The 20,024-nt window shown below is 44.7% G+C and overlaps 1 protein-coding gene across 4 annotated transcripts in view; it reads left to right on the top strand.

Moving 5' to 3' along the window:
• GUSB (glucuronidase beta) overlaps positions 1-20,024 on the top strand; it is a 68,831-nt gene that overhangs the window by 43,060 nt on the left and 5,747 nt on the right. For 2 of the 4 annotated variants that reach the window (XM_068106347.2, XM_068106350.2), the window contains exons 2-11: positions 5,078-5,254; positions 5,904-6,085; positions 6,198-6,340; positions 7,479-7,711; positions 7,947-8,090; positions 9,195-9,373; positions 9,890-10,036; positions 10,232-10,316; positions 14,055-14,231; positions 14,320-14,455. In XM_068106347.2, the coding sequence (XP_067962448.2) occupies positions 5,078-5,254; positions 5,904-6,085; positions 6,198-6,340; positions 7,479-7,711; positions 7,947-8,090; positions 9,195-9,373; positions 9,890-10,036; positions 10,232-10,316; positions 14,055-14,231; positions 14,320-14,455 (1,603 nt within the window). The remainder of the gene's footprint in view (positions 1-5,077; positions 5,255-5,903; positions 6,086-6,197; positions 6,341-7,478; positions 7,712-7,946; positions 8,091-9,194; positions 9,374-9,889; positions 10,037-10,231; positions 10,317-14,054; positions 14,232-14,319; positions 14,456-20,024) is intronic. The other 2 variants (XM_068106348.2, XM_068106349.2) reach the window with 2 other exon arrangements.

Here is a 20,024-nt window from a genome sequence, read left to right as displayed (position 1 = left end):
TCCATGATGAATTCTTCATTGTACCAGAGGGTGCTTGAGGATAATGTGAGACCATCTGTCGGAAAGTTGAAGCTCAACCGAAGGTGGACCTTGCAGCATGACAATGACCCTAAACATACCAGTCAATCTACCAAGGAATGGCTGAAAAGAAAGAAATGGAGGGTTCTGGAATGGCCAAGTCAAAGCCCGGATCAAAATCCCATCGAGATGTTGTGGGGGGATTTGAAACGAGCTGTGCATGCAAGAAACCCCTCAAACATCGCACAGCTGAAAGAATTCTGCATGGAGGAGTGGGCAAAAATTTCTCCCAGTCAATGTCAGAGACTGGTAGACAGTTATAAGAAACGCCTACTTGAGGTTGTTTCTGCCAAAGGGGGCAATACCACCTATTAGAGCCAAGGGTGTACTTACTTTTTCCACATGAGAAATTTGCATTTATGTTTATTTAAATTATACAATGGACTACAAAATGTAAATGTTTCATAATATTTGTTGTATTATATCACCTTTATCTATCAATATTGTTGAAATGAAGATCAAATAGCTGTATGTTGAAATATGTTGAAAAAGTCAAAACTTTACATGGGGTGTACTTACTTTTTCACGTGACTGTATAGAGATAAATGACTGTACCTGAGTTGCTGTTTTGTCATGGTTTACACCAATCATAATTCAAACAATCATAATGCACAAATGTATTTGTAATATACGTGATATTACATTTTATAAACAATTGAAGTTGAAAACTTACGTTGAAAAAAAAAAAAGGCCAAAAAAAATCCCCCAAAACAAAATTGGAAAATTTTTCAAAAAAATACCCTTAGGAAATACCGACGGGAGAGGTAGGTGCATACCAGAAGTTTGGTAGGATTTCACAAAAGTTTGAGGGAGTAGTTCCGAGAACTTGGGGACGACTAAGAAGAAGACCTTTGTTGGTCGAAAGCTTGCCAGTGAGTGAGTGAGCGAGATTGATTATTTTCTTATCATGTCGTGTAGGTAATTATTTTGATACCTATAGTTAATCATTTTGATAACATACCATGTAGGTAATTATATTGATAACATACCTATAGTTAATTGGTGGGGTTGCTATCTTTATCAAAAACTCTCTTCCTCACTCGCCCTGCACTGCACTCTCTCCACCTCACCCCCAGGAATACCTCTGGCTACGGCTTCCCCTTCGCTCCCACCTCTTGTTCATATGTGTGTTGTACCGTCCACCAAACAGTGATGACTCCATCTACATCTCACTGTCTGATAATATGGACCAACTTCTATCTACTCATGCCAACTCTCTCTTCCTCATATGTGGTGATTTCAATTGTCACCATGCCAGTTGGCTGGGTGTGGGTACCTCTCTCACCAGCCATGGCTCCTCAGCAAAGGACTTCTGCGACTCACTGGGACTGACACAATCTGTCAATTTCTCGACCCGGATCTCAGTCAACAGAGCATCTTCTCTTCTGGACTTGGTTATGACTAACTTCCCTGAAAATGTCTGCTGCTCTTCTTCTGCTCCAATCGGATCATCTGATCATGTCCTTGTTAAAGTGGACATCTCTCTGACCATTCGCAGGGAGCCTGCTCAGCATCGACGAGTCTGGCATTTCACTCAGGCCAACTGGCATGGTCTTCAAGCAGCCATCAATCATCTGGACTGGTCTCCCATCTCTACCACCTCTGACATCAACTCATCCTGGGAATTCTTCCAAAGTAAATTGCTCTCTCTCATGCACAGATTTATCCCATCTCGTCTTCAATTGTCATACCCTTCCTCCCATCCATGGTACACGGAATGTTGTGGTGAGGCTGTTGCCCAGAAACAACTTGCCTTCGTCTCCTGGAAAGCAAATCCAACGGAAGGAAATCTCATTTCCTTTCACAAAGCCCGAAACAAGTGTGTGTCCACCCTCAGGAGAGCCAGGAAACAATATCTCTCCGTTCTCAAGACCGAACTCTCTTATCTGTTTCCCTCTTCCAAATCCTGGTGGCGTCTGGTCAAATCTGTTTCTGGTGTTTGTTCCCTCTCCATCCCCTCCCTTACCTCAAACGGCTACACAGCTGACTCCGCACGTGAAAAAGCTGAATGCCTCAACTCTGTGTTTGCCTCTAAATCTTGTGTCCCAAACCCATCCCTCTCTGTACCCACCATACCCAGTCGTACCCAGCTGCTCCTGGACTCCGTGTCCTTTCCTCCTGACAAGGTGGAAAAGTTTCTGTCAACCCTCGACTCTGATTCTGCAACTGGACCTGACGGCATCAGCCCACGGGTCCTAAAATCATGTTTTTCCGCTCTTTCACTCCCTCTCTCTGTTCTCTTCACCCTCTCTTTTGCTCAAGGTCAGCTGCCATCTGCTTGGAAATCAGCCAACATCACCGCTTTGCACAAAAAAGGTACAAAAACAGATCCTAGCAACTACAGACCAATCAGCCTTCTCCCAATTATCAGCAAATTCATGGAATCCATCATTGCTTCGGATAGGAAATCTTTCCTCTGCTCCAATGGCTTGATCTCTGATCATCAATTTGGTTTCAGACTAGGTCACTCTACTCTGGACATGCGGCTTCTGCTGTCTCAACAATGGATGGAGGTCCTCAATGCCAAACAGGAAATTAGAGCTGTCTCCCTCGACATATCACGCGCCTTCGATACGGTCTGGCACCCCGCTATGCTCACCAAACTCTCCTCCTTTGGTATCCATGGAAATCTCCACGCATGGCTGGCGGACTTCCTCTCTAGTCGTCGTCAACGTGTGGCCCTGAATGGGTTTCTCTCATCTCCTCTTCCTGTTCAGGCTGGAGTTCCCCAAGGCTGGAGTTCCACGACGGCCCTGTGCTTTTTCTGGTCTTCATCAATGATCTCTCTGACTCTCTTGAAAATCCTCTCTATCTCTTTGCTGATGACTCCACTCTCTGCCGCTCCATTCCTCATCCCTCAGATCGGCAGTCTGCAGCCTCCTCACTCTCTGCAGACCTGGACAAAATCACAGACTGGGCAAACAAGTGGAACATGTCTTTCAATCCTGACAAATCTCACACTCTTAGGATGTCTCTCCGAAAAGACCGACTGGACAACCCTCCCATCTACTCTCTGAATAATCCTCTCCAAGAAGTTCTGTCACTCAAGCTTTTGGGTCTCACTATCTGCCATGATCTTTCCTCGGAAAACCACATTTCCAAGCTGGCCTCCAAAGCCAGTCGCCGACTGGGCATCCTCCATCGTGCGAAATCCTTCCTTGGCACACTTGAGCTCCTCACCACATACAAGGCTTTCATCCGCAGCTCAATGGAGTACTGCTCTCCCCTCTGGGCTGGTGCTCCTGCCTCACACCTAGCTCGTCTTCACGCTGTTGAAACCAAAGCGTTCAGAATCATTGGAATCTCCCGCGATGACGCTATCTCCGAGGGCCTTTCACTTAATCACCGCAGGCAGGTTGGTGGTCTTTCCGTCTTCTACCGACTCCTCTCCGGCCTTGCTCCCCCAGCTCTCTCTGGGCTCTGTCCCCCAAATATTCCTGCAGGTCGCACAAGATCTGCCTGCAACCCTCTTATGGTTAAACTGCCAAAATCAAGACTCTCTGCTCACCTTCACTCCTTCATTCCTCTTTTCTCCCGCCTCTGGAACAAACTCCCTCACTCTCTTCAATCCCACTCCTCCCTCCAGGTCTTTAAAACGGCTGTTCACCACCATCTCTTGTCTTCCCCAATCCAAAACCTTGATCTTTTCTACCCCTGCTAATTTCACCCCAAATCCACTTTTTTGAGGTGACTTTTGACTTCTTTCCTGGAAGTCCTTGGTGTCCTTGCGTTTTATACCTATCCTGCCTCCCCCCAGGCCCTCTCCCTCCAAAAACATCTCCCGATGTCCCTGCTCTCAAATGTTGTGTTTGTGTGCTTCCTCCCCTTCTCTCCCCATCTTGTTGACCACTCCCCTTTTTATATACTTTGTTTGCTTGTTTGTTTGATTTGTTTGTTTGATAAATGTTCGCTCTTTCACGAGCCTCGACTCTGTTTCCAAAAAATAAAAATAAATAAAAATTATTTTGTTAAAATGCTGTATAGTTAATTATTTTGTTCAAATGCTGCATAGTTAATTATTTTTTTCAAATACCCTATAGTTAATTATCTTGTTCAAATACCCTATAGATAATTATTTTGTTCAAATACTGTATAGTTAATTATTTTGTTCAAATACCGTATAGTTAATTATTTTGTTCAAATACTGTGTAGTTAATTATTGTGTTAAAATACCCTATAGTTAATTATTCTGTTCAAATACTGTATCGTTAATTATTTCGTTGAAATACCCTATCGTAAATTATTTTGTTCAAATACCCTATAGTTAATTATTTTGTTCAAATACTGTGTCGTTAATTATTTTTTGCAAATGCCCTGTAGTTAATTACTTTGTTCAAATACTGTGCAGTTAATTATTTTGTTCACATACCCTATTATATAGTTGTATACAACGGCTTTAGTTTGTTGGATTGCTCAGCAATAATACTTTTTCTTCTTTTTTAGACGATTATAGGAATGTAGATATGTTTTCTGGAAAATGTGTCACTGTATATATGCGCCGATTGGCTATGATTATTATGAATGGATATTTGGGTTATATACATTATAGCAGCTAAGCCTGGTGTTGACTTAGCGGTTAGGGTGCTGGCTTGGGATCCTAAGATCCTGGGTTAGAATCACGGTCCATCGCTGAATTAACGCCAGGGGGGTTGACTCAGCTTGTCATCCTTCCGAGGTCGGCAAATTGAGTACCAGTTCACTAGTAATTCCCTGTGTGTCGCAAGAGGCGACCAACAGGGTTGGTGGCAGGAAGGGCATCCGGCCATAAAACATCGCTTCAAAAAGGGGACCTGAAAAAGGCCAACCCTTGCTGTGCGGGGAAAAATTGCCTCCAAAGGTGGTTGTTTTTTTGTTGTTACACATTATAGCAGCTAATGAATATTCATGCTGTATACAATATGTGAACTTTTCCAAAATGTATACTTTTTATCAAACGTTATTTTGGCTTCTGCAGTGATATTTGTGGCAGTACAGGAGTTGGTGATGTGTGTGTCTGCAGACAGGACCAGTCATGGATATGCCAGTCCCTTCAAGCTACAATGACCTCATGCAAACGCCTACAGACAGAGATTTTGTTGGATGGGCTTGGTATGAACGGCGATTCAGGCCACCCATTGCCTGCCATGCCCGACGGGCACGGCTCCATTTCGCCAGCGTGCATTATTACGCCATTGTTGTATGTATATTTGATGTGCTTGCTCTTTGATTTAATTTCTCTTTTCTGTGGATCAAGACTTGCATGATGGATTACACATGTAATACCAATATTGGATGACAGAACCTCACATGAATGGGATTGGACGGACAAGATCTTATTTCTGAAAAGTAGATGTCAAGAGTGGTTCATAAGCAAACACTGGTAAAATAGGGTAGATATATGGGGCATTCAAACAGTAATAGGAGTGTGTATTCTTTGGCTCCTGAGAGCTACAGTTTTTTGCTCTTTATAAATGGACATATATTCTTGTTATATCTCATTTGATTCATTAATCTGATGTCACTTGTGTTTTCATAATCTAAAATCTTGCTGTCCATCATATTTCATTCTAAAGGTTTTCTGCTGTTGTCGTAGCGCTGGAAACAGTACTGCTTCATAATGGTATCGTTGGAAAGCTAATAATCGATTTATTTGGTTCGAAATCTAATAATCAATTTACTTGGAACAAAAATGAGTGTGCATTTAATCACAATTATGCCTGTTTTAAAAGCCAATCTTTCCGCACCGCAGGCATAATATATTTGGGTTCTCCGTTCGGCCCTTTTCGTTACCTTTTTTAAAATTCCCTTATTATTTATCAATTTACATTCACTTTCTCTTGTTGCAGTGGCTTGACGGCCTTGAAATTGCAACACATGAAGGTGGACACCTACCCTTTGAAGCAGACATCAGTAGTATATTATTTCAGGCAAAAGGACGGGAGCTGAGGTTAACTGTTGCTGCAAACAACACGTTAACGCCAAATACCATTCCCCCTGGACGCATAATCTACATGAATGACACCAGCCAGTAAGTGAAGGTTAAAAGCAAAAAATGGGAATTTGTTTTTCAAGGAAAAATGTATTCTTATGGATTTGGTGCCATGAATGTCTTTTTCAGTATAATATTATATCTTACCCAGATACCCCCCTGGATACTTTGTACAAGAAGTCGATTTTGACTTCTTCAACTATGCAGGCATTGATCGGCCAGTTTCCATCATCTGCTCGAGTCAAGTTTATGTCGAAGACATTTTGGTCACCACAAATTTTTCTGCTTCTGTTGGTAACCATCTATCCTGACCTTCACCAATCACCACCTGTAGTTTTATACTTTCATGTACTTTCACCCAACCTCTTTCTGGCACCGTTTTTTAATCTCTTTTGTTCATTGGGCTACTTCATCAACTGTTTATTACCTCCGCCACCTTATGTTTTCACTTCTGTCCGTTTGTCTGTTTGTCTTTCTATGAGCAGGATATCTCAAAACGTTGTGGATGCATTCAGACGAAACTTGGCGGACATGTTGGGTGTGTGACCAAGACAAATTGATTAGATTTTGGTGAAGATCTAGATCCAAAAATTTTAATATATTTTAAAGTGATTCTTCTCCATTGAGAGATCGGGCCAAAAACGATATATAACATGATTTTAAAAAATGTTATGGACAAGTTATGACTAAACTTGGGGGATGAGTTGGTTAGGTGACAAGTACAGGCCAATTCGAGTTTGGTTCAGGTCCGAATCCAGATCAAGCGTATCAGTGGGATACAAAACATAAATTGTTCAGCCTGGCGGAGGTATGCGCTCCACTGAGTGCCATTCTAATTTTCTTCCTTTCATATTCTTCACTTCACTCTCGCACCTAAATTTATCTTCAGTTAGACATGCACCTTTATCCACAAAACATGTCTTCTCTTTATCACCGAATCCTCACTCCTCTCCTTACTTCATTATTTTCAATGTTTCCGTCGTCCTATTTTTTTTAATCAATATAATTCCTCTATGCCACTTTATTTTAAACTGTTATAACAATGATGCAGCATGTTTATCTTAACCTCTTGCCTCAACTCCACTCTTGACATCATCTTCATTTTATCTCTCATCTCTTTATCTCTTGTCCACCAGATGTTAATGTATTCTTTTTCTTTTATTTTTCATTGTTAAATGAGAAAGCTCAGAGATGAGCCAATTGTAGCTGTCTTTGAAAAAAAATTGGTATTAAAATGTAGATACTTCATCGCACATAGTTTCACCCAAACTCCCATGAATACGCTTTGAGCACATATTACTGAACCATTCCAAGATTTCCACGTGCCATCCTATCACTGGCATCTCACCTTTCCTACTTTATTCTTGCAATCTAAAAACAAACAAACATCTGTTCCTCTTTTAGGTTATGTTTTCTGCATCTCACCCCAAAGGCTTTGTGTTCTACAACATCTCCATTGCTGGTGGAACTGTGACCTCCATATTTGTGGGTTTGAGAGACCCAAAAGGCCGTCATGTTGCAGGAGATGCTGTTCTGCCAGACCACATCTGTCTTCCTTCTTTTCACTCAACTCTATCTCCACATGGGCTTATCAAGGTTCCGAATGTCAGCCTGTGGTGGCCTGTTGGCATGAACACCACCCCCGGGCTTCTCTACACATTGGAGGTTCACCTTCCTTTCTTCTTAACTGCTCTTCTTTAAAATATTAAAGCAGTTTATTCCCGTATTCCTGTTGGCATGTTAGGCTGTGTATGCACTCCCGCCCTCCCTCTCCACCCCCCCCCCCGCACCCTCTCTCCCCCCGCCCCTCTCACCCACACCACCCAGACCTCACTCCCTGTCTGGTAGAGGAAGTGATTTTGATTATATTTTAAGTTATGCTCTTGCACACCCTTGTTAGGTTCTTGTTTGCGGTTTTGATGGAGAGAAAGATGTGGTTCGGCTCCAGTTTGGAATCCGGACCGTGAGAGTTGTTGGGAGTCGACTGCTCCTGAATGATCATGAAATCTATCTGCATGGCTTAGGTCGCCATGAAGATGCAGATGTGAGGAGAATGTTAAACCTCTTGGTGTGATTAATTCGAGAAAGGCACATGAAGCATTGCTCTGCATAAATTGGGTCTTGGTCCTTCAGGATGAAATTTAGAATTAACTTTAATGGCCAGCTTTTTAATGGTTGGTAGTAAATTACCTTCAGCATCAATATTTTTTTAGCTAGTGTTTTTATCTTTCATATTTAGAACAGTAACACGGTTATGCAAATTAATGGTGGCTGAGAGCTTGGATAGGTGCCAGAGCTTTGGCCTGAGAGGGCTTGCATATTGTGTGCTACACTGTGACGTATATTCACTCTGCACTAATAATGCAAACCAGCAGGCCGGACCAGCTAAATCTCCTCTTTGAAGGATGGTATTATTTGTGAAAGTGTAATCTGATGTTCTTGACAGCTCATGGTAATGGAGCTCAAAGGGGCAATGCAAACACATCAGATGTCATATTACCTAGTTTGGTTCATTTGCAAAGCTGCTGATGATGCTACCATGTGGTAGAAGACACAACATGCTTCAAAGGTTCAACATTTATAGTAGTGTCAACTTTGGCCTCTCCATCACCCAGTTACCCACTTCGCTTTTCCTGTTGAAATACACGTAGCTTGCTAGGCAATATTGGTATGCATGTTGCATCACAGTTGGGACCGAGCTGCTGGGTGATGCAATTTAACACAAACTTGATGCAACACTTGTAATTAAACTACTGGAAGTTTTCTTAAATGGAATTATTCCCATAGTTACATTGTAACATGGAGTTAATGTTGCAATGCAGCAGGTTTTTATTTAATATTTCACTTTGAAATCCAGGCCAGAAATCAAATTTTGTTTTCCAAAAAGTTAAATCAAATTATTGTCAAAGGTTTTTTCCTTTAAATAAAAATTATTTCCTAGACTGCAGGAGTTTGGAGACGTTCAAAGGAATATATTGTGGTATTAAAGAGAGCAATTTTGTCCTATGTCTGCAAAGCACAAGAAAGCCTAGTAAAACAAACCGATCTTTGTAATATTTTTGTGCCGACTCTTCTAAGTAATATGCACATGAAGTTGGTATGGCGTTGGGGGATGACTAAAAGTTGACTTTTTTTTCTTTCTTTGTAGCTCCGTGGGCGAGGTTACGATGCAGTTACCATGGCAAAGGATGCCTCATTGCTCAGCTGGTTGGGAGCCAATGCATTCCGTACCAGTCATTACCCATATGCTGAGCAAACTTTAGACATGGCCGATCGTCAAGGCATCCTGGTCATATCGGAAGCACCAGCCGTTGGGCTAGTGACTGTGTAAGTTTATTTATTATAGGCAAGCCAGTTGGAGCATCACAATACTGATTCTCAATTTGTAGAACAATATGTTTTTATTCAACTTAATTTCAACTCGTGCGTATGGCCACCAGGAAATATGGAGGTTTGAATAGCGGCGCTGGTAAAACCGCCACTCAGGTTCAAATGGTTAATCTCCATTGGCATAATTTTTTTTGCAAGTAATTTTGCAATATAATTAAATCTTTGTTTCATTGTCTATGTTAAATTTTGTTTTGTATGTCCATCATCATCATGAGTTATTGAGAGTTCTGGCCAATTCAAACATACAATAAAGTATGATAAGTAGGTTTGAATTGCCATTTTGATGCACTATTGAAGTGATAGCTCTAACTTAAATAAAATACAGGAAAACACCTGTCAATTGGAATTGGTTGCATTAAAACTTGTGAAAGTAATTTACTTTGCTCCCTATTCTAATTCTAATTTAAACTTGAATTGATGAGACTCCAATGTATTTGCTGCGATGTTCCACAGAGACAATTTTGGAAAAAGGAGTCTGGAGCAGCACATGACGACTCTACGTGAACTGATTAATCGAGACAGAAATCATCCCTCTGTCATCATGTGGTCTTTGGCCAATGAACCAGCTTCTAACCTGCAAGTTGCAGAGAGTTATTTCAGGTACTGCAAATTAGAAAGAAGAATAAATATGATGGATTGTTTTTCTTTCCCTCTCAGTTAAGGTTTTCCGTATTGTATAGACTTTTCTACGATGAATGTAATTGGGTTTAACCTTAAGTTTGAGTCAAATTGAATTTTTAAAAACAACTTTTGCTTGTACTGGACTCTTATTTAATTATTATGATTATTGTGCAGACAGGTTATTGCAGAAGCACACAGATTGGATGGCACACGTCCAGTTACTGTCGTACTCAATAAAGGCGTATCAGTGGATAGAGTGGTACGTTTTTATTTATTTATTTATCTTTAATATCTAACTTTACTTTTCTGTGTCTGTTCGTGATATAGTGGGGTGCCTGGACAATCAGTCATTTCAAGTTGATGCAAAAGTTTACTTTTTGGTATCACCTTGAAGGTTGGGATCTGAATAACAATTTTGGTCCGAATGGACAATGATCAGCCCCCATTGGGGCACTTGGGGCATGGGGGGTGCCTGACCCCATCGTGAGAGGAATGTGAAAAGTTCAAACTGTTCTAACTTTTGAACGGATGATCCGATCTGAACATATTTGATATCAGCAGCTTTGTGATGAAGAGTAACAACCTCATTTCTAAGTATTTTGCCTCTACAGGCTACCGTGTTGACGGTATCAGAGTAAATCCATAAATGTTATTTTATGACTATTTTCATATTAATCAGCCTTACTTTTTAGTTTGGGTCACAGATCCATGACGTGGCCAAGAACCTATACAAATTGACTCCTGGGCGCGAGAATCAGACACCAGTGGACCCATCCTGCCTCCGTCATACACGTTTGTACCACCTGTAGGCCGAAATATTCTCACCCAACCTCTGGTAAAAGATGTGCAGCCACTGTCCACGAGTTCATTCCATAAGGAGAAACAGCATGAACAGGCATGGATGACTGTGGTACATGCCAACCTGCACGTGGAATTGGAGACAGAGAAAGTCACTCCAATCATGTGGTCTTCATACCATGCTTGTCGATTAGATGCTGTTGGACCACCAGAGAAATATATTGAAGCCCTCCTACCACTATTCCATGAGAATGCAGCTCCACCAGGAATGATTCCACATGGAATGGACCTAGTGAAACAACAACTGAGTCCCTCAACCCACAACAACCTCCAGTATTGGTAGTGGACCAACCACTTTATGACATTGTGAAGAAAATGCAATGGACCTTCCCTGAAATCTTTGGAGAAGACAAGTTTCTGGTGATGCTGGAAGGCCTCCATATCAAAATGGCTTTGTGGGCCACTATGGGAGATCTCTTACGTGAGTCTGGATGGCCAGAAGCCCTGACAGAAGCCAGAATTACTAAGACGGAGGCAGCAGCCAAATATTTTCTTAAAGCATCCGATCCAATGAGAACACGATATGCTCACCAAGTTACCGTTGTGGTGCTCACCAAGCTGCCACCTCTGTCCGTATTCTAGAATCTAGGGGACAAGAGCAATATCACTTCTGACACGTCTCTTTATTTGGATGGTGTATAGGCAACAGATCACCACCTTGATCACTTCCGAAAATAAAATAAAAAATAACCCGGATTACGTACATGAAGCAAAAATATGCGTACTGCTTATGCACATGTAGAATACATCATGATTATATAGCTTGGATAATTCAAATTGTACTGGCACATAGGCTGGCATCAGAGGCCTGAAGTCTAAGGCCTGAAGCCTGAGGCCTATATGCACTATCACCTTCATAAGGCCCATGATGCATGTCGGCTACAATCTTTCTATATTTGATGATCCTTTTGACAGTCGCTAATGTTGTTTTGCACGAAACGGAAAACTTGTATGGAGGGCAAGGCGATTGCTAATGTCGGAGTTCGGTGTCTGCTGTCCAATAAGAACTTGGGACAACGTCTGAGAATATAAGCCATTTTATTACGGAGCCGTTACACATGCGGGAAAACAGGAGGGCACGAAACTGGCCGGTCCTTTCTCAAATACAATTCCCAGTGAGCTTCATTTATATACAAGCAGGCAAGGTCCAGCGCAGTGGAGATAAGAATATTTCAAGTAAGTTTCCCTCCAAGAATATGCCCCGCACCCACAGTGCCACGCATACAATCTTGAAGGTCAGATTCCAACACGGGGCGGCTTGTTCTCCTGAAAAACCCACAATGTGTTTTAAAATCTTAGATAAGCAGAGAGAAACACAGACCAGCTTTGTGGTCAGAACAGCAAATGCAAGAGAAAAAGATCACAGAGCATGAGATATGCATTCTCAGCCTGTTCAGCAAACTAATGAGAAAAGGTTTGATAAAGCAACCATCAGCTCCCACACTAATATGACACTTCCGAAGATGTCTTAGCCTTACCAAATTTGCATAAAATAATAATAATACATTTATTTTATATAGCGCTTTTCAAGAAGCCCAAAGACGCTTTGACAGAGTACAAAAAACAAGTGCAAAAAGACAAAAATCAATAGGTAAATAATCAAAGCAAAAGGAAGGAGAAGGAGAAGAGATAGTCAGGGGTTAAATGCTGTGGGTTAAATGTTGAATGCAGTGTTGAACAGGTGGGTCTTGAGTGATGTTTTGAATGTGGTGAGTGAGGAGGAGTCTCTGATGGTGTGAGGTAGTGAGTTCCAGAGGGTGGGAGCAGCAATGGAGAAGGCCCTGTCCCCCCAGGATCTGAATTTGGTCCGGGTGGGGGGGGGGGGGGGGGTCAGGAGGTTGGTACCAGCAGAGCGGAGGTTGCGGGTGGGAGTGTGTCTGGAGAGGAGGTCAGCCAGGTAGGATGGGGCCAGGTTATGGAGGGCTTTGTAGGTCAAGAGGAGGATTTTGTACTGGAGTCTCTGGGGGATGGGGAGCCAGTGAAGCTTGTAAAGGACGGGGGTGATGTGGTCACGGGTCTGGGAATGGGTGAGTAGACGGGCAGCGGAGTTCTGAATGTATTGGAGTTTATTGGTGATTATTGAGGGTGAACCATAGAGGAGGCTGTTGCAGTAGTCCAGACGGGAGGTGATGAAGGCGTGGATGAGGGTTTCTGCGGCAGTGGAGGAGATGGATGGACGGAGATGGGCGATGTTTTTCAGGTGAAAGAAGGCTGTCTTTGTGATGTGTTTAGTGTATTTGTCGAAGGAGAGGGTTTGGTCAGAGGGTCAGATGTATGATTTTCGCAGGTTACAATTGTGGGTGGAGTCAGGCCTGCTATCCAAGCATTGGGTATACAGTGCAGGACATACATGCATGCAAACACTTGCTCCATATATATAGATTACATTCCTTCATTTCACCCTTGCATTTTTCCCCATAATTTTTCAATTTAGTAACTCAATGATATTGATTTACCTTTGTACAAAATATTGATGCATGTAAACGTTTGTTTGCCTATTCCTTTTTGTAACCATTTACTTTACTCAAAATAGTTATGCTCCCTTGAGATTGTATCTCAAACCATGAATAATTGATTTTTAATAGATTAATAAAAAAGATTGGTACGTAGGTAACTTTTTCTGACACTCCAATCTTATTGGTATTCCATACTATGTGAATATTGTTTGTAAGTTTTGACCATCTTTTGTAAGAATTGCAAGGGGTATCGCCAGTTTAACATCACATTGGTCGGCCTCATTGCCTTCATGAAAGATCGCTCCTGATGGCATTGTATGAGAATACCAGTTTTCCAACAAATTAGATTATCCCATGTTATGAACCCCATGTCAGTCACTTTAAAGATGAATTATGCTATTACTAAGCTCTCTTTATGCCATCGCTGAATCCCTGAGTTCAGTAATTTATATGGGAAAATAGTAGTGCCTGGCCTCTGCAGGTCGCTTTTTCACTCGCTTTTTAATTTTTTTTTGTCAAGAATGGCGAGAATTTTTTTGTTAAAGGTCAAGAATGAAGTTGTGGAGTGGAGCACCCCATCCCCTCACCATCATTATTGTCACATCCTCTAAAACCCTCTGTGTTTCTCACTTTAAGTTACATGTTGTTGTGCTATAAACTTTTTTTTTTCTATGCATCTTCAGGCACAGTACCTGGATGTAGTGAGTGTGAATGCATACTTTGGATGGTATCATGATTCTGGTCACCCGGAGCTGATTGGACGACAGCTTGGTCACATGCTTTCTGCTTGGTACACCAAGCATCATCACCCAGTCATACTTATGGAATATGGAGCTGGGAGCGTTGCCGGTTTGCATTCGGTATGAGTTGTCATTCCAGGGGTAAGGGAAAAAGATGACATTTTCATATGAGTGGAGCAGAATAAGATGCGTGTTTGTTTCTTCTCAGCTTCCATCAGTCATGTTCTCTGAAGAATATCATTTGGAGGTGATGAGGCAGCATTTCCCAGTTTTTGATGAAAAACGAAAAGACTTTCTGGTTGGAGAAATGCTGTGGAATTTGGTAGATTTCAATACTCCACAAGGTGAGAGTGGGTGAGAATGAAAGGAAAGATTATTAGGATCATAAAGGCTGACCTGCCTTGTGTCACTAGCCTCTTGGCAAAAGATGCAGAGTGGAGGTATATATATTGTTGCGAATATGGAATTTGGCCTCCATATCCGCTTGTGAATATTCCCCTATTTCCCCAATACTCCCCAACTATCCCCAATCCCCCATTCCCTAGTCCCATTGTCTGTAAACAACAATCAGTAGAGCCGACCTTCCCCTATTTCCCCCATTAAATGTCGCACCCAGGTTCACCGCATCTCATGTAGACAACTTTCGGACATCTTGCTAGTTATTCTTAGTCTATGTCAGTTAAGGACTCGTTTCCATTAATTCTGACTCTTCGTTGCACCAGAATGTGATTATATGGCACCAGTAGTGAGTTTAGGACCTTCCCATACCTCCCCGCATCTCTTCCCCATGAAGAAGCTACAACAACAACAACTACAACAGCAGAGGGGGGCGGCGCGGCGACGGCGCGGGGAGTGTGCGTCCTCACACCGGCTCGGTTAGCCGCCATGACCATGCGCTCCGACGGGGTTACCACGAAGGGGCTGGCTGTCAGCTCCTCGTCAAGGGCGGAGCCTGGTAACCCCCCCCCGCACCCAATAAGAAGGGCGGACCGATTCCATCTGGGGCGGAGCTAACGAGCCGAGGGCGTGTCCCTCCCCGCCGGATATACGAAGCGACTCACCGGACGTGACGTCAGATGCGCCCCCAGCTTGAGACGACAAGACGCCACCTCGAGCGCTGTGAGACCTCCCGCATCGCTGGACCGGACCGGGTCGATTCTGCCCTGAGCCCAGGTGCACCTGGAGCCATCGACCAACCCGCCTTTCCTTGCCATCAATCCCCGTGTGAGTCAGTTTTTGTCCTGTTTATCTGTCGTCTGTCGGGGTTATTATAAGACCGTGTTTAAGTGCCTATCTTTCTATGCTGTCCCTCTCATTCCTGTAATCTGACCTTCCGCCCTAATATAATCTCCTCCGGAGGTCTTGAGAACCGTATCCCTGGTGTCGTGTCATTTTAATCCCAGCCGTTGTGTCCTTTTCCTTCATTGACCTAGCGTAGCGCGACTCGGCAAACGTTCGAGTATAATCGGGTAAACTGTGCAGACGTGGTCATACCAAACCGCTCGGTAAACCAACATCCACAACCGCGTCTGTAACAATTGGTGTCAGGAGTGTCGGATTCGAACCTGGGACTAAATTTATTAGGCCCAAATTTTGGAACACCAATTGTACCACTAGGGTAACAATTGGTGTTGGGGAGGTAGAATTGATCCGGAGCGCGTTTCCCGCTCGAAATTATAACGGCGAAATTTGAATTTGTTTTACGAAAATAAAAACCCGAATTTTGAAAGTCGCGCTATGGCAGACCAAGACAGCTGGGGTCCGGTAGAGGAGAGTGAGGCAGGGTCGGTCCAGGACCAAATTGAGGGACGTGAGGAGAGCGAAGCAGCGAGGGTAGCAGACGCGCGAAATAGCGCCTCGCACATGGCCACGGCGCCCACGCCCGCGACCGTAGTAGCGCCGCTGGTAAATTTGGACCTTTTTTTCATACAAATGAAGGCCCTTATGGCCCAGAATAGCGAGCAAATGAGGGAGGAAATGAGGGCTCAGAGTGAGCGATTGGGAAACCAAATGGGGGTAATGGGGAACCGGATGGATGCTCAGGGTGAGCGATTGGAGGGCAAAATAGGGGTAATGGGAAACGAAATGGGGGTAATGAGGGACGAAGCGAGGGGTACCGGTGAGGGATTAGACAAGAAATTAGAGGGGTTAGACAATGGGATAGAAGGGGTGAAACAAGGGTTAGGGAGTAGAATAGAGGGATTAGGAAACAAATTTGAGGGACTAGACAACAAATTTGAGGGATTAGACAATAGATTAGGGGAAATACAGGAGGGGTTAATGGGGGTAGAAAACAGAATGGCCGCTCAAGAGAATCAAATGGAAGGGATGCAAAAAGGGTTAGAGGGGTTAGAAAACACCATGGAAGGCAAATTGAGGGACATGAGGGACCAAGCGGAAAGGGAAGTTAAACAAATGGGGCAGCAGATAGAGGGGGTCAGAATGGGGGTAGAAACCAAACTGGATGCTCACAGGGAGGAAATGGAGCAGATGAGGGTGGCATCTGGGCAGGAGATGCAAGTGATGGGAGAGGAGATCAGAAGAGGAGTGAGTGAGGAGGTCGGAGGAGTGCGCGAGGAGGTGAGGCACTGTAAGGAGCGCATGGAGAAGGAGGTGAGAAAGGGGACTGTAAAATTGCAAGGTGGTATAGAGGAGTTGACGCTGGGGGTAGAACAACTGACAGTGGGACAAAAGGAGTTGGGGGACCAGGTAAAGAAGAACACAGCGGTAATAGAGGGTTTAAAATCGACACAGAAGGAGATGAAAAAGGACGTAGGGGTAATTAAAAAAGAGTGTCAGACGGTACATGAGGACCTGACGAGGAAAATGGACAAGGTGGTAGAGGTGATGGAGGTTAAAGAGCGGGAGGTGCGGGAGCACATAGAAAAAAATAAAGTGGAGTTAGAGGAAGAACTTAAAGGGGCGCACGAGGAGATGAAGGAGGTGAAGCAGAAATTAGAAGAAGTGGAAGAAGGGATGAGCGAAATTAAGAAGCGACGGAGAGGGGATAACAAAGAGATAAAAGAGGAGATAAAAGAATTGGTCCAAAGTCTGTGTTCGGATCGTGATGATGTGCTCATTAACCGGATGAGGGATTCGCAGGTGATGGAGGAGAAGCGAAGAGGAAGAGGCCCCGGTGTAAGTGGTGACCAATATGGTCGTGCGTATGATGCGCCAGGGGATTTAATGAGCTTGGGGGTCGAGATGGACCCGGGTGTTCGTGAGAGGCCGTTGGTGAAGTGTGCGACAGGTCTGGTGTGCGAAAGAGGAGGTGTGCGAGAAAGTCCGACTCTGGGGTGTGTGAGGAAAAAGTGCGTGCCAAGGAGTGAAGGTGCTGGCGAGAGTGAGTCGGTCGTAGCGCGTGTGCGAGGGAGCACATGGAAGCGCGGTGTGGTGAGTGTTACAGAGGGTGTAACGGGAGAGTGTGCGCGAGAAAGGTGTGTGACGGACAGGTGCATGGGGAAAGAGTGTGCTGTCGAAAGTAAGGGTGAGTGCGCTGTCAAGAATGGAGGTGAGAGTAGTGAGAGTGACAAGGAGAGTGAGTTGGTTGTGACAGGTGAGCGAGGATGTACACCTGGGATGGAAGGATGCACACCTGGAATGGTAGAGCGTGAGTGGGAATGCACGCTGGAGTTGGTAGTAAGGCACGTGGTTGGGTGTGTGAGTGAGAGCACACCTGTGATTGTCACAGAGGAGGTGACAGAGGAGGGGGCGCGAAGAGGTGTGTTGGTGAGGTGTGCGACCAACGAATGTGTGCCAAAGTGTTCGGTGGTCAGGTGTGTGACCAAGGCTGTGAGTGGAATGAGGGTACCTGGGTGTGTAAGGAAAGGTACGACGAGGAGCATGGAGACGGCTGGATGTGTGAGCAAGGAACGGGCTGCGGGGTGTAAGCGTCCAGGTGAGGCATCGAAGGTAACCGGGTTAGAGGTTAGGTCGACTTTTAGCCGAAGCGGGCCCTCGGTGCGTGCCGGGCCTCGCTTTGAACGGCCGCGTCCGTGCTCCACTAGGCGGAGCTGGCAGCCCGATAGAAAGGGTCGTCATGGCGACCACTTTTTGGTGAGACGTGCCGGCAGGTCGAGAGCGGGACATTGGATGGCTCCGTGCCGAGATGGTGCGTGGGATCTCGGCACGGGTAAGCCCCCGTCCCTGCACCGAATGCCGGACGCATCCAGCCGCTGGCACAGAACAACCCGCATTCATGGCTTGGCTTTACGAAGCCGGGCTTTGGACAGGAATTGGCGCACCGAGAGGTATTAGTGAGTAGACGGGTGATGAGGATAGTGTTTTGGCCCCAAAATTAGAGAAAAACAAAATTTGATGATTGGCAAAGGATTGGCAGTAATGATTGGCAGATGATGAGTAGGATTGGCAAATTTTTAATTTGTTGAAATTTGATGTGCAAAATTGGTAGTGAGCGATGGGCCCGGTGGGTAAGGGGGGCATCCCTGCCACCCTTCCCAGAGTAGGGGGCAAATGCGCAATAGATTATGGGGTGTATGGCAGTGAAAACTAGCCCGGGTGGGTTAGGATATTGATAGGGATCTAGCGAAGATGACATTAGGTGACGTTAAGTTTAGTTAGTGACTGATACCTGTAGTGGGGACGCAGGTAGATTAGTATGGATGATAATGACGTGGGAGCGCAATAGTTTAAAGGGACGACTGGGAAGCGCAAGTTTCAGAAGGGAGTAGTTAGCTGAGATGATGCCGTGTGTGTGAGAATTGAACAGGTGTGATTGCACAGGTGTGCAACTGGACAGGTGTGTGGAGCAGTGTATGAGTAGTGAGTGTGTGGATCAGCGCGAATGCGCTTGGGGAGAGAAGGGTGCAGGCGGCACCAAGAGTGAGAGCACAGGTGTGCAAGTACAGGTGTGTGGAGAGAGTTGGAGTAAGTGGTACGGAGTGGTGTGCATGGTGCGAAGGTGTGAATGGGGGAAGAGTGGACCCCCATCACGGATACCCGGGGCGGGTAGTGTAAGTGTTAGGTAGAGGGTATAGGTAAATTGTGGTTGGATATTGGCATTTGTGGTGCGGTTGCAGAATGGTGTTGCGGATGGGTGCATTAGTGTTGTGGAAATGGCTGGGCGTGTAGCCTGTTAGTGTGTGTAGTTGGTTGGGCACTCCACCACTGTGAGGATGTCGGCCAGGTGAGGCCGCAGGTGGGCTCTGGGAGCCGGTAGTTGTGGATGGGGCCCGAGGATCCGGAGGACGGACCCGGGTAGCCCAGTGCCAGAGAGGGCACCGAGTGGGGAGAGCGCCAGAGGGCCTTCCCCAGGTAGTTAGGTTAGGGTAAGGAGCAGGTAAGCTCGGAGGCAACTGCAGTGGTGGAGGTGTGCAGGTGGGTAGACCCGCTGGGAGAGGTACACGCCACAGCCCGGAAATTGTGCGAAGGCACCGGGAGATGAATCGGGGGAGTGAGACCCCAAATTGAAAAGCACCACAGTTTGGTCAATGGGAATTGGTTTTTAGAACCCATAGTGTAAGAGGGCCAATGGTTTGGCCGGAGAAAGACCCCGGGTAGTGTAAAGTTGTTAAAGTCATTTAGGAAATAGTTAGGATTGATGAACCTGTCGCACCATACGCAGCCACTTACCTGTGGTGATGATGACTCCACACCTGTGTTTTCTTTGTTTTGTTGCAGGAAATGAGAATTGCTGTGAGGATTTGTGAGACGCATCACGACGTGGATGAGACATTGGGGTGATTCCATCTCTCCCTCCTTAGGAGGGACTGATGATGAATTGGTGATGACAAATTATGATGTTGAGTTGGAGATGGCAAATTTTGATGAAAGTTTGAAATGGCAAATTTGATTGGTTAGGAGGGAGAGAAGACGAATTTGGTTTATGGGAGGAACGGGGAAGACAGTAGGGACATTTGTTGATTGGTAAAGTAGATGTTTATGGGTAGTGTT

This window comes from Myxine glutinosa, chromosome 2 (assembly GCF_964187855.1).
Source record: "Myxine glutinosa chromosome 2, kmMyxGlut1.1, whole genome shotgun sequence".
Taxonomy (NCBI): Eukaryota; Metazoa; Chordata; class Myxini; order Myxiniformes; family Myxinidae; genus Myxine; species Myxine glutinosa.
Note: the sequence above shows the minus strand (reverse complement) of the source record. Positions and strands in the feature narration are given on the sequence as shown.